This window comes from Psittacula echo (genome assembly GCF_963264785.1).
Source record: "Psittacula echo genome assembly, chromosome: Z".
NCBI classification, from domain to species: domain Eukaryota; kingdom Metazoa; phylum Chordata; class Aves; order Psittaciformes; family Psittacidae; genus Psittacula; species Psittacula echo.
The window spans coordinates 95,559,149-95,574,561 of record NC_137742.1 but is presented as its reverse complement, the minus strand read 5'-3'; the positions used below and the strand labels follow the sequence as shown (position 1 = coordinate 95,574,561).

At 40.3% G+C, this 15,413-nt stretch overlaps 1 protein-coding gene across 1 annotated transcript; it reads left to right on the top strand.

Moving 5' to 3' along the window:
• Positions 1-1,172: 1,172 nt before the first annotated feature.
• CDH5 (cadherin 5) lies at positions 1,173-15,121 on the top strand (the record flags this gene model as incomplete). Its single annotated transcript, XM_080636758.1, has 11 exons — positions 1,173-1,364; positions 5,919-6,207; positions 6,297-6,413; positions 7,187-7,351; positions 8,234-8,421; positions 10,155-10,408; positions 10,993-11,135; positions 11,777-11,901; positions 13,155-13,263; positions 13,555-13,800; positions 14,628-15,121. Exons 1-11 carry the CDS (start codon positions 1,176-1,178, stop codon positions 15,119-15,121), a joined length of 2,319 nt encoding a protein of 772 aa, XP_080492884.1. The 5' UTR covers positions 1,173-1,175.
• Positions 15,122-15,413: the final 292 nt, after the last annotated feature.

Below are 15,413 nucleotides of genomic sequence, written 5' to 3'. Positions count from 1 at the left end.
CGATAAAGTTCATTGCCTGGTTACCAAATAGTAATTTTGGAAATCTCAGCACCTTCTTGATGAACATATTAATTTAGTCTTGCATCTAGCAACCTCTGTGATGTCAATATCCCTACCAAAATTAACAGTTTTATTTTCGATGTGCACCCTGACAGCTCCTAAAAGCTAACGGAAAATCATTTTATGTGTAATTTAAAGTTTGATTGAGTGTTGAAGTTCCCTTACAGTCCTTTATATTGGGAGGGGGAAATTTAGTAAGAAAATGAACGAGCTTTGCTACGTTAAAATAATTGCTCAATCTGATAGGAAAGTCAGGCCTCAAGTTTGCTAATATTAGCAGATGATGCAAAAATATGGTTTCAACTTATTCTGCAGATGGTAAAACCTGAGAAGAGGGGATAGAAGAACTTCATATGCAAATGTTTCGAAAGACAAGGAATTGAATCAATACATTAACTCCTTGAGAAAGATAATTTCCTACATCGCATTTGGAATTGACTGAAAATTTCACATGAATCATTTTTTCCACATAAGAAAACAGATTTTATTCTAAATCAATATTTTCCATATGAAGATATTGACTATAGCATGTTCTATATTCTATATATGTTCTATAGCTATAGAACATGACTATAGCATGTTCTATAAGATATTGACTATAGCATATTGACTATAGCATTTTGTACCAGGGAAAGTCAAAACATTGTATTTGGGTTTGTCAAGCTGGAACATTAAATTTCGAGTTGGGTTAACAGAAACTTTGACCTGGGTCAGCTTCCCTCAGTGCTGCTTCCCAGGCCTGCTCTCCCCCTGAGCTGTGCTCTGCAGCCAGGCTCTTCTTTTCTGCAATACAACAGCTGATCTTCACTCCTGAATCTCCTTTTCAGATGAACAATGGCAGCTCAGGTGGATGCTGACTTTCAAAACTTGCACCTTTTTTATCTCATTAAAATATCTTTCTTGGGTTTTACAGTTGTTGTCTAATTAAAATGGAAGGAAGAAGCCTGATATTTCAAATTTTAATGTTAAGGCAGATGAAAATTAATACAGAAAGTAATCAAACATTTCTATAGAAGGAAAGTCCATTTGAACTTATACATGTGCTCTAATTGATCTAATTCTCTTGTTACTTATAGTTTTTATATTTTATATATCTTTCTAGGCCACAGAAGAAGATGAACTACATTATTCTACTTTTCTCATTGTTCATGCTTCCAGCATTTGCTGATGAAGAAAGTCAGAAAACAACTCAAAACTTTTCTTCAAATGGCGCCAGTCATAAACGACTGAAGAGAGACTGGATATGGAACCAAATGCACATCAAAGAAGAGATTGATACACCATTACCACACCATGTTGGCAAGGTAAATAGCAGACTGCTGGTAATGAAGAATTAGAAATGCAGACAGCAAAAGAATATCCAGAAAAGTATTACTTGTTTGCAGCCTAAGCAGAATAGAAGAGGGGAAAAACAAAAGAAGGAAATAAAAATGGGACTTAATAGCAACATACTCACGTGTTAATCTTAAGAATGTGGATACAAAGTAAATCAAGAATAATGCCAAAGGCAACCTAATTCTTTTGAAGAACACAAATAAATTTTGGAGAGTGGGAAGTATGGAGCATCCACAGTGCAGGAACAACTGCACTGCACACAGGTGCACCCTTAGGAAGGAAGTCTGGCACTTGATGTATGTCAATATTTTTCTGGTAGCTCAAGATTCTTTCAAAAACCCAGGAGATCAGCTAATAAAAACATACATATTGAAACCCATACAGTTTATGTCTCCCAGCTTAGACACAAAACAATAGTGCCATGTTTAAGATTGCTGCTGCACAATCAAAAACTTTGTTGCACAAAGTTAAATAAAATGATTTTTAAGAATAATAACAAGCACTGACCTGCCTGCAAACACATTTCGTTCAGGGAAGCATTCATAAAATCCTGTGATTAACAGCATATCACCCAGATAAAGTTCTTCAAATTTACTCTTTCAAACTGGGAACTACTTTGACACTTTTCAGATAAACGCAGTTGTAGGTTTTCCTTCCACGTACAACAATCAGCATCTGTCAAGGCTGTCTCCACAAAATGAAACAGACCTCTCTGGATCAGCACCACTCACTGGCAAACAGTACAACAGAGAGAGGAGAGAGGCCATAGGGTACTCTGAGCTAACACAGGGTATCTCTGTTTCATTTCAGACCAATTCAGTAGCAGATTGAGAACACTTCTATTCCTGGAGCTGTCCTAAATAAGAGTAATTCACTTTGTACTGTGCTGTGTGGTCTTTCAACAGTGAAATGCTTCTGATTACTTCTGCAACGGCTGTGTTCAGAGCATTGCATTTGCAGGATTGAATGCTTGATAAATTGTCCTGGGTTCAGCAGTAGCAGTCACTTTTTCTCCTTCTTAGTAGCTGTTGCAGCACTGTGGTTTTGACTTTCAGCCTGGGAACGGAGCTGATAACACTGATGTTTAGACTGACCAAGGACTTTGTGAGTCTCATGCTCTGCCAGGGAGGAGGGGGGGCCGGGAGGAAGCGGGGACAGGACACCTGACCCAAACTAGCCAAAGAGGTATTCCATACCACAGCACGTCATGCCCAGGATGTAGAACTGAGAGTTCCCGGAAGGGCTGGATCACTGCAGGGTGGGGGCGAGGTACCGGTTGGTGAGCGGTTGTATTCTCTTCCTTGTTATTTCTCTTATCATTATTACTATTAGTGGTAGCAGTAGTGATTTGTGTTACACCTTAGTTATTAAACTGTTCTAATCTCAACCCGTGGGAGTTGCATTCTTTTGATTCTCCTCCCCGTCCCTCCAGGAGCAGAGGGAAGAAAGGTGGGGGGGGAAGTGGACTTCGTGGTTATGATTTACGGCCTGGGCTTAAACCACGACAGTTCTTTTTTGGTGCCCAACGTGGGGCATGAAGGGTTGAGATAACAAACGAGGCCCAGGACGGTTAGGAGCAGCGGGACGGCCAGGTACAAGTCCACGGCCACGTCCATCCCGCCCTGCTGCCGGAGCCCCCCCGTATTACAAGCCATTACCATAAAATACAATGAAACAAGAACCTTATCCCAAGGCCCACACTTGATAAACACTAACACAGCAAATACCAGCTCTAAGTAAGCTACAGCATACTGAAACTGTGACATCAAGAGAAATAACTTTGAGACCCCATAAATCAGCATTGTGCCTCAGTTAGATCTGTTGTTATCTCAACCCTTGATGCCCCACGTTGGGCGCCAAAAAAGAACTGTCGCGGTTTAAGCCCAGGCCGTAAATCAGAACCACGAAGTCCACTTCCCCCCCCACCTTTCTTCCCTCCGCTTCTGGAGGGACGGGGAGGAGAATCAAAAGAATGCAACTCCCACAGGTTGAGATAAGAACAGTTTAATAACTAAGGTATAACACAAATCACTACTGCTACCACCAATAATAATAATGATGAAGGAAATAACAAGGAAAAGAATACAACCACTCACCAACCGGTACCTCGCCCCCACCCCGCAGTACTCTAGCCCTTCTGGGAACTCTCAGTTCTACATCCTGGGCATGACGTGCTGTGGTATGGAATACCTCTTTGGCTAGTTTGGGTCAGGTGTCCTGTCCCCGCTTCCTTTCGGCCCCCCCTCCTCCCTGGCAGAGCATGAGACTCACAAAGTCCTTGGTCAGTCTAAACATCAGTGTTATCAGCTTTGTTCCCAGGCTGAAAGTCAAAAACACAGTGCTGCAACAGCTACTAAGAAGGAGAAAAAGTGACTGCTACTGCTGAACCCAGGACATAAATCCTTTAAGAAAGTCCACAGCAGCAGCATGGCAGAACTGAGTGACAGCAGCAGAAATACGCTGATAAGTTTTGATTCTGTCTTTTATGATGTTAGATGCTTTCCTTTGTATGTTCATCCTTAGCTTTAGAAAAGGCAGTCTTAGAAGTCTATACCTGTCACACTGAATAAATAAATAAAAATTGACAAAGCAGGTAGTGTGTGCTTGCCGGCCAGAAACCAACCGTATCCTGGGCTGCATCAAGAGGAGCATGACCAGCAGGTCAAAGGAGGTGATCCTGTCCCTCTACTCTGCTCTCGTGAGACCTCACTTCGAGCATTGTGTGCAGTTCTGGTGTCCTCAACATCAGAAGGACATGGAACTGTTGGAACAAGTCTAGAGGAGGGCCATGAGGATGATCAGGGGACTGGAGCACCTCCTGTATGAAGACAGGCTGAGAAGGTTGAGGCTGTTCAGCCTGGAGAAGAGAAGGCTGTGTGGAGACCTCATAGCAGCCTTCCAGTATCTGAAGGGGGGCTATAAAGATGCCAGAGAGAGACTCTTCTTCAGGGACTGCAGCGACAGGGCAAGGGGTGATGGGTTCAAACTTAAACAAGGGAAGTTCAGGTTAGATATGAGGAAGAAATTCTTTACTGTGAGGGTGGTGAGGGACTGGAATGGGTTGCCCAAGGAAGTTGTGAATGCTCCATCCCTGGCAGTGTTCAAGGCCAAGCTGGACAGAGCCTTGGGAGACATGGCCTTAGTGTGAGATGTCCCTGCCCATGGCAGGGGAGTTGGAACTAGATGATCTTAAGGTCCTTTCCAACCCTAACTATTCTATGATTCTACACCATCTTTGAGACAAGGGTGAGGTTTTCCTATGTTACATGTCCAGAGCTTAAATTGTTCTTCAGCAGCCCCAGCAGCCACAAACATGAGTAAGTATGTGAAACAAGGGAAGAAAATTTTAATGACGCACTTCAAAATAGAAAACCGAAATGAAAGAATGTTCAACAGTAAATGACAACTGCAGGATAAATGAAATCCTGAATACGAAGCAGCTGCAAATGATGAGAACATCAGTAACAAAAGACTAGAAATTCTTGGCCAAACCCAGCAATTATTGATGAATAGCTTGCTAAAATAAGAATGTTAATGTACTGAATAGAAAATTGTGGTTTAAACTTTCCGTCAGTGTCCTTAGCTGGGTGAAAGTACATAGAAAAGCAAGAATCATCAGATAACCTGTAGATTAAAAAATATGCAAAACCATTGGATTAAATTACATTTTTAAACTGATTAATGTTTCTTCCTTTTACCCCATCCCTTTTTCATCACATATAACCTTAAATTTTAAAATCCTTCAGGTGGAAATTTAATCCTACTGCCACATCATGGGCCTAAAAGACTTACTAGAAAAAAATTGCATGTGACTAAACACAAGAAAGCTGTCAGCTATGTCAGGAGTTTTGCTAAATGCTAAGTGATAGAGATAATGCTGAATAATATCAATAGCTCTGAATATAGATTAGATTCTGTAATTCTGCAAAATCTAAGAAAAATCTCTTCTAAATTCAAAAGGTTACTTGCAAAAAAGTGTAGCTCAAGCTGAACATGGTGGCACACGTTATTTCAGACACAATGATATTAATGACTTGTATGTGTTAACTGCATGAACAATTTATATCTTTAGGAAATACAAGATGTGATATGAAAAAATAAATGCTTCCTGATATATAAGCAAGAAAGTTTCAGTCTGGATGCAAGCTTCATCTTACAACCCTACAGGCTGCCCAAGGAAGTTGTGCCTGCCCCATCTCCAGCAGTGTTCAAAGGCAGGTTGGACAGGCCCTTGAGCAACCTAGTCTAGAGGGAGGTGTCCCTGCCAGTGGCAGGGGGCTGGAACTAGATCATCTTAAGGTCCTTTCCAACCTAAACCATTCTATGATTCTATGATTGTATGGCTATAGCTGCTGTGATGCTGTTTGTTTAGTAATACTCCAGCTGACATCAGCCTCAATGGCTATTCTATTTTCAAATTGAGTCTGAAGAAGCCCTGATCATGTGTATCTTCTGCTGGAAACTGTACTGCATCTGGATGACAAAGCCCACTTTTACCTCTTTGAATTATACTTTCCTTCTAGATCACATCAAGTGTAAGGCACAACAACGCTAAGTATATTATTGAAGGTGAATATGCCAACACCATTTTTAAAGTGGAAGAAACCAGCGGTGATGTGTATGCATTTGAGAGGCTAGACAGAGAAAAGAAAGCAGAATATGAGCTGACAGCTCTCATTATTGACAGAAGAACCAACCAGTCACTGGAAACTCCATCCAAATTCATTATCAAGGTTTACGACATTAATGACAACGTCCCTGTGTTTGTACAAAAGGTATTCAATGGATCTGTCCCAGAAATGTCACCAGTAGGTACGTTCTCCCATCACTCATTTCCATTCATGTCTCTGGTTAAAAAGCAGAATTTATACTAAATATGCTCTTTGAAAACTTTTTTCTAGGAACCTCGGTCACTAAAGTGACAGCTGTAGATGCTGATGATCCAACAGTTACAGGTCATGCCACAGTTACCTACCAAGTCATTAAAGGAGACGAATACTTCACAGTTGATGACTCTGGTAGGTCAGATATGCAAATGTCCTCACACTTTGTCCTTACCTTACACTTAGAATAAAATACAGTTTTAAGCTTTTTTCATTCTGGACAAGAGGGATAATAACTCAAAAATATAATTTTAACCATAATTCAGAAAAAAATTTCATTCACACTCATACAATACCACTGCCTGCCTCTGGAAATGAACTAATAAAGTCAGGATTTCAGATGCTCATTTCAGCCTAAATGAGAAGACAAAATGTCATTTTTTTCTAACTGATGAAGAGACAGACTAGGAGCTAATTGAAGTTCCTGTTTTCACAGTTTAGCATAGATACCATTTTTTTGACCAAACAGTAAAAAGGAATACACAAATTCTGAGACAGCATTCAGTGATCAGTGACTCAACCCTTTGCCTTCTTAAACTTTCTTGTAAATTTCACCCAGTTTTAAAAAAATTGCTAGTATCACTTGTAACCATACTAGTCCTGTGAAGCAAATAACTTGGACAAAGTGATACTCAGATGATCTCTCTAGATGCTGTAGTGACCAAGTTTAGGCATTGTTAGACTGTTTCTAAGCAGCAAAGATCAGTTTAAAGGAAGGTATTGTACAAAATCCCCCAAATATTCCATCATGTGGGAAGACTTTTAACATTTCTAGCCTTGGAAAGTTACTACTGTAAAAATGCTACTTAGAGCTGAACATGTGGCATAAGGCAAAAATCTGCTGTTAGGATTAAGACATGTTGGACATGCTGCAAAATCTAATCATATTCAATGTTATTTTTTCAAAGGTGTTATTTCTACAACAAGGGCTGACTTAGACAGAGAGAATCAATCAACATACGAAATTATTGTTAAAGCAAAAGATGGTCCAGGGTCTTCTGGGGATTCCAGCACAGCCACAGTCATTATCACTTTAACTGACATTAATGACAACTTCCCTGTATTCAAACACTGTAAGTATAACCCAAGTGCAGCATCATTTGGAAACCAAGGGTTGACACAACTATAACAGATTTATGTTTAATTCATTGTAGAATCATAGAATAGTTAGGGTTGGAAAGGACCTTAAGATCATCTAGTTCCAACCCCCCTGCCATGGGCAGGGACACCCCACACTAAACCATGCCACCAAAGGCCTCATCCAACCTGACCTTGAACACCGCCAAGGATGGAGCATTCACAACCTCCCTGGGCAATCCATTCCAGTCCCTCACCACCCTCACAGTAAAGAATTTCTTCCTTATATCCAGTATAAACTTCCCTTGTTTAAGTTTTAACCCATTACCCCTTGTCCTATCACTACAGTCCCTAGTGAAGAGTCCATCCCCAGCATCCTTGTAGGCCCCCTTCAGATACTGGAAGGCTGCTATGAGGTCTCCACGCAGCTTCTCTTCTCCAGGCTGAACAGCCCCAACTTTCTCAGCCTGCCTTCATACGGGAGGTGCTCCAGTCCCCTGATCATCCTCGTGGCCCTCCTCTGGACTTGTTCCAACAGTTCCATGTCCACTTTTCTTAAAAGTGGAGAAAAGAATCTTACATGTCCAGAACGTCTATATTTCAGCCCTAGCTATACATTTCCTGGGTGACGCACACCTAGAGAAGCAAATAAAAATGAGTATTAACTTTATCACCTTTTACAAGATGACAGTTTTGACAACTTTGAGAATTAATTATACTTGCTTAAAAAAATACATGAGTGCTGTTTCCAGAGATGCACAACGCTGATTTCCCATGGAAACATTTTTATGTACATTTATAAACTAAGAACAATTTTTAACTAAGTTCTAACTTCTATGTACACACTTTATGTCTTTTTTGTTGTGCTTTTTTAACAGCATCATTTCACTTTAAAGTTCCTGAGAACATTTCAATAGGAGGAGAAGTTGGCAGAGTCAAAGTAGAAGATGTTGATGAACCACAACACAGAAACACAAAATACAGTTTTGTCAGAGGAGACTACAGGGACACCTTTGAAATTGTAGCAAATCCATTCACAAATGAAGGAATCATTAGGCCAAAGAAGGTACTTCTCTTATAACAAGGATTATTATTTTGGTTTTACATGTAACAAGAATTTGATTCAGTTTGGGACTATTAGCAGGAAAAAACGGAAATGTGTGGAAGTCAGCATGAAATGCATTTATTCTGTGAGAAGGAGACCTGGTGGTTTCCACTGCCAATCACTGGAAAATCTAGAATTACTGCAGAGTGAAATGGGGACTATGTCAGATATTGAGCTTGTGCACTTCAGGCTCCTCCCAAACTTCAGATATTCTGATCTATGTAACTGACTCTTCATATCCGAGTCAGTGACTTTAAGAGTTGAACCAACTGACCAAGTCAAAGAATCTTTCCCTTTTGCAGCCCAAGTGAAGCCAAAGGAGAAAATGTGAACAAGTCAACCCGACCATTTCTAAATATGCTCTTTACAGTTTGGCACTTGCTCCAGCCTAAGCCACAGGTCTCTTACTTTCCTCAGGGTGTTTTCAGAGCTTCCCAACTAATTCCTTATAACTTCTTAAGAGGGCCCAGACTCTCCAAAACCTTCACTATGGTTTGTTCTTTGTTTTGTAGTTTTCAGACCTGCTTGATTTGTACCAAGGGATGGACATTCCTGCATTATGCAGAGCATTGGCAAGCAACAGTTCAGTGATTTCAGTGACTTACAATAAAAAACAAACACACAAACAAACAAACAAACAAAAAAAAAAAAAGGAGGAGGGTGTAATCCTCAGATGTGGTTTGCACTTCAAAATGTCCCTGACTGTTAAGACTAGAAATGTAGAAATGTCATTAAAAGGAGAAAACTTTAAGGAGAAAAGTAACAAGTATTCCAAGACCAGCAGTGACATCTCTTCAGCTGCAGTCACACTGGGTGTAAACAGTTTTCCTTTCCCAAATGCAGCCCTTTTCCTGGTCTGCTCAAGGCCTGAGGAATGCATTGCTGGGAATATCTGCCCAAAAGAGGAGGGATAGGAGACCCCACACATAGAAACACCGGGTGATTTGGAATTGGCTCATCTTCCAACATGCAGTGGGCAAAGCTCACCCCACTGTTTTGTAACATGCTTTTGGCCATGCACATTTTAAATATGCAGCCGTGTGAGATAAGATTTCAACTGTTAGACAAACAGTTGGAGCAGACTTCCATTGGCAACGTCTACTTGAAGAGAAAAACAAGTCACCACAATTAATTCCTGTGCATTTCATGATGTTTTTGTAATCTCAGGTGATAGTGCAAAGGGACCCAAACTTCGAAATGGGTGACAGCTTAGGCATTCTCACTGCCCTAGCTCCTGGCCTTCCTTCCGTTGTGCAATCCCCTTCCTAATCTCAGTGAATGGGAAAACCAAGGAAGCAGATGTCATTTATCACTAAATGTCCCAGCTATCAGTCACAGCAGTTATGAAGTCTGCCTTGAATGGCAGCCAAGAAGAGAAGTCTGGTCCTCAGTCTGAGAAAAAAGAAGCTAAAGTTTTGTTAGCTACAGAATTATAAAAAGAAAATTATTTAAACCATTAAATACTTGTTGAACTTAGAATACTGGATGAACCTCTTCAAAATGAGAAGTTGCTCAAACTGCTCTATGACAAAGAAGTTCAGTTTGGGAATGCTTCAGCATTCCAACAGACTAGGCTAAGATGCAACTTGGTAATATTTCTAAACCTGAATTGGGGCACACAGCTTGAATTTGCTAATGCAAAGTTTATTTTGACATTTCCAAAGGCAAAATATCTGTGTTGGTCTTTTTTCTAGCCCCTGGACTTTGAAAAAGTAGCAGAATACAGGTTTGACATTGAAGCAACTGATCCCACAGTTGATCTTCGCTATTTTAAAGCTGGTGGCTCTAGGAGCATTTCAACAGTCACCATTGAAGTCACTGACGTTGATGAGCCTCCTGTCTTTACTAAACTACCGTATGAATTTAAAGTGAGGGAAAATGACGCAGAAGTAAGAACACTTGGTTCAGTGTGGGCACACGACCCTGACGCAGCTAAACGGAAAATCAGGTAACATGGCCCTGGCTTTACCAATTCTATTTTAAAGTGGAGAATTAATTCATGATTAATTAATGATTCCAAGAATTTGACACAGAACTGAGATGTTGGCCCTATTTTTCAGAACCTGCAAGCCAATTTGATTTTTCCAGCACTGTACCCATGGATATACATGGTAACCAACAAATACTAACATAAATTATATTCACCTATGTAATTACCACGCAAGCCTACCGATACCACATTTGCACACAAAAAAAAAAAAAAAAAAAAAAGGTAAAATGCATAATCATGGATATCTTTACATGATTATAGTTTATTGTTGCATTTTGTCTTGTAACTGTCCCAAGCACATGCTTTGAAAAGAAAATAGACTTCTGAAACAGCAAAAGACAATAATCAGGAAACTTTTCCAACAGATATGTTTCGCTCTCACAGCTTGTGTAATTCTAGCACAATATTCTCAGACCACCTGGTCAAAATATTAACATAATTTGTCACGCAAGAACGCTCTGACCTTCCATGATGAAGAACTTAGGAGAAACACAGCATTATCAACCTTGCATTGACATTATCTCTTTTTACACAAAAATCAGATTTATCAGACGAAGAGCTAGTCCTAATGGAGACTATATCAGGGTATCTGATACTGGAATTATTCAACTTCCCAAGCCCCTGGACAGAGAATTCAGTTCCACATACAACATCACTGTTGCAGCTCAAGAAATCCTTGAAGATGGTAAGTGCTATCCACTTCCCTATTGGACAGAAATCAGTGTACAGCTTTACAGCAGGACTGCGTCTTATCAAAAAAGTAGAGCCACAACCTGACAGCCTGTTTCCACTAAGATACAAATGAAAGGGATACTTGCAGGGTTTGTACAACAATCTGCCAAATCAGATGAGTACCTACAAATGCCCAGGAGCATCTCTGCACAGGCATCCCTGTATAGCTTCCTCAGGTTCAGGAAGCAGCGCAGGCCTGGGCCAGGAATGCACTGCATTTAGGGGAGGCCAGCCTTTCCTGGAGGGTGAAAGGTATCTAATAATATAGATACAGCCTGTTCTGTGCCCGTTGCCTTAGTGTCAGAGAACGATGCTGGATCTCATAGCCACACAGTGTGAAGAATTGGGAAGTCATAAGAAATTGTCGTTTTCTTCCTCACAGATGTTTGATGACTTAGTCTAACAGGAGATTTTTTAGGAAAATATCTTAATCTGTCAAAAGAAAAGTTTAAGTGAATGATGGAGCTAGAAACAATCTGTATTTGTCATGCATGAGGCACAGAGGCGGACACAGTGGAAAGGAGGAGGAAGACCTAGACAGCACTGAGATTCCAGACATCTCAGAGACCTGTACTACTGTTGCTGTCGTTTCAGGCCGTCTTTCTGACAGAGAATCACATGCTCAAGTTCATGTGATAGTTACTGATGAAAACGATAATGCTCCAGAACTTGTTTATCCTGAGGAACCCCGAGTGTGTGAAAATGCTGCACCAGGAAAGGTGAGAGAGGAGGGAGAGTTTTTCCCTTATACTTCAATTACCCATTTGCAAGCTCAAGCAAAATATGTCTTTTATGAATAAAAGTTAGTCTCAGTTTTCATACCCAAGCACCTGATCATTTCACTGACTTCCAAAATCAGTAGTCAGAAATCTCTCTTCAGGATTTTACACTGTTGGAATATTGACTTTTATCTGCTTATACACATAGGCTACACAATTCTGCTCCCTCCAGGCACTTAAGTATGTACGTGCATCAGCAACTGAACCATGAAGCACAGGCAAGTCTTGCAGAGCAAAAATTAGCAATTCAGTTTTATCACACAAATGCTCATAGAAGAGTCAGAGAATGAAAACATTTCAAAATACAAAAAAGAATATAGCTGAATAGATTGTATTTGTAGTATTCATCAAAGTGCTAGTACCTGCAGGAACAAACACTGCTAGTATTTGTGGGTTCAGATGTTTGGCCTCAGACACAAGTATTTAGCTCATACATTTTGGGTTCAAACTTACACAGGGGAAGTTTGGGTTAGATATAAGGAAGAAGTTCTTTACTGTGAGGGTGGGAAGGCACTGGAACAGGTTGCCCAAAGAAATTGTGAATGCTCCATCCCTGGCAGTGTTCAAGACCAGGTTGGATGGACTCTTGGGCAACATGGTTTAGTGTGTGTTGTCCCTGCCCATGGTGGGGGTTTGGAACTTGATGATCTTAAGGTCCTTTCCAATCCAAACCATTCTAAGATTCTATTCTATGTGAGGTTTGTTTAATTAACAGACTCTGCCACAGGCTGGACTTTCTGAAGGAGACTGTTAGAACACATGAGGTATTCTTAAATCTCTTTGGAACATAATCACACACAACTTTTATATTTTATACAACTAATCTACCCCAGAGGTTTTAAGAAACAAGCATGACACTGAGGATTGACAGCCTCTATGACATTCTATGAAGGAGTCATACTTTTAACACTAGAAGACAGCCATGTTGGGTTCCTCTAACACACCATATGTCTTAGAGCATAAGACTTTTTTACGCTTTAATTTGTTTCCCACCTGTGAAAGAAGGGGTGAGACTGCTCTTTTTGAAGACCTACAAGGAAATTACTTGCCTTGAAAAAATTTGAAGGGGAGCATCACAAGATACCTTCGTCCCATCCTTTGCTAAAGGGTCATACAGGATACACAGCCCAGCCCTAATTTAAATCACTGGAAGCAATGTATACTGAAAATTATTACCTCTTCCATCTTTGTAGGTAGTCATCAGGATTTCAGCTACTGACAAGGACGAAATACCACCTAGAGGGTTCTTCAAATACTCCCTGGCCACAGAAGATAGCAACTTCTCCTTGGTTGAGAACTATGGTAGTGTATCCCTGCAAAGTTTTTTCTCAGCTAGTCAAAGTGAGACACTAGGACACAGGGCAGAAAAGCTCTAGCAATGACCTATGACTGCTCTAGCTGAGCTAAATAACTGTTTATTTTTAAAGACTTCATTTACTGGAAAAAAAATCCTGTTGCTTGTTGTCACCTAGGTTTTACTGGGTTCCCTAAAGGCTCGCTCTGTCTAAGGGGAAGATATACCAACTGACTTATAATCTATAAGGAAAATCTGGTGGAGTTTATCACTTAATTAAATGTCCTTACTTCTTCCAGATAACACAGCTAATATCACTGTCAAATATGGACAGTTCAATCGTGAGCTTGCCAAAATCCACTACCTGCCTATCATCATCTCAGACAACGGTGATCCCGAGATGAGCAGCACAAATACACTCATCATCAGTGTCTGCAAGTGTAATGAAAAAGGCAACTTCACATTTTGTGAGGAAAGAGCTAAACAAGTTGGAGTTAGTATACAAGCACTGGTGGCAATTTTTATCTGTATCTTCACAATCATCAGTAAGTATCTGGCTTTGTAGTGTTCTCTGACTTTAAATGTGGAGATTGTTTTGTTCTTTCTTAACTGAGACCTACAAAAGCTTCCTGGCTATAAAATGGTCATGAAGGCAGAAATACTGTAACTATTTGATTCATCCCACTTGCTCTTGGTATTTGGACTTTAGCATAGTTTCAGTTACAAAGCTGCTCATTCTATTGGAAAGGCTGAGTCATTGTAAAGGTTATTGCACATATGCATAGTATACTTGTCTTACTGTCACCAGGCTCACATGTAGCTATAAAACAGGACATCTGTGCTGGGGCAATAACAACAGGATTCCTGTTTCCAAAGGCTAAGCTACTGTGGAAACCCTTTAAACAGTACAGTGAGCACATATATATATATATATAAATTAATCTGTAATAAAACAGCTGACCAGTACCTATTTGCTGTATTTGGAACCTCTCAGAGAAGGAGCAACATTTTTTCTTGCTTGAGAAGAGGTCTCCTCTGCAATTACCACATAAGTAGCATTTGACACCTGGCACTGAAAGATTACCAGTTCGAGGCAGTAGCTGATTCAATGAACTTGTGCCACGGTGCATCTGTACTTGCGATTCCAGCTCAAGAGTCACTTGTACAATTCCTGTATAGATTGAATTGCTTTGAGATGATACGAGGCCTACAATTAAACAGTATTTTAAGCTATTTTTCTTAATAATTATATGTTAAAAAAAAATCACACTGGAAAAAAAAACACTTCAGACTTTATTACATATCTTAAACGCAATTTGGTTTACTTCCTTATTTCTCTATTTACATGTGCTCATCTAAATTTTCTTTGCAGTAATCACATTGCTAATTCTTCTGAGAAAGAGACACAAGAAGGATTTGAGTGGTATTGGAAGGAATGTGGCAGAGATTCACGAGCAGCTCGTCACTTATGATGAAGAAGGTGGTGGTGAAATGGATACCACCAGCTATGATGTGTCTGTACTCAACTCTGTCCGCAAGAATGGTGCAAAGCCAGAAGCAGTTCCCTCTCCATATGCACAAGTCCAAAAGCCTCCTGGAAATGTAACTTCTGGTGCTGGAGAAATGGAAATAATGATTGAGGTTAAGAAGGACGAAGCCGACAATGACAGGGATTTGCTGCCATACGACACACTTCACATTTATGGCTATGAAGGTGCTGAGTCCATTGCAGAATCTCTCAGTTCTTTGGAATCCAGCTCCTCAGACTCAGATATTGATTACGACTTTCTAAATGACTGGGGACCCAGGTTTAAAATGTTAGCTGAGCTCTATGGATCAGAACCAAATGAAGATTTTGTGTATTAAGTTCAAATTAGCCATGAATTTTCTCCCTCCCACCACACATAGACAAGAGACTGATAATGGCCAAAGAAGAACTCACAGCTGTTCACCCAAGCTGTACTAGAATTTCAAAAGACATGAAATAAACAAAAACTGACAGCTGTAGGGTTAAAAAGAAACACGCAGATCATGTATATTGACTTCCCCCAGCACTGCCATCCTTGCTAACATGCAGCTCTTTTCCAAAAAATTGCTGCTTGAGGACCTGCTTGAGTCTTCTAGGACACAACTCCTGTCCCTATCCAGATAGACCACC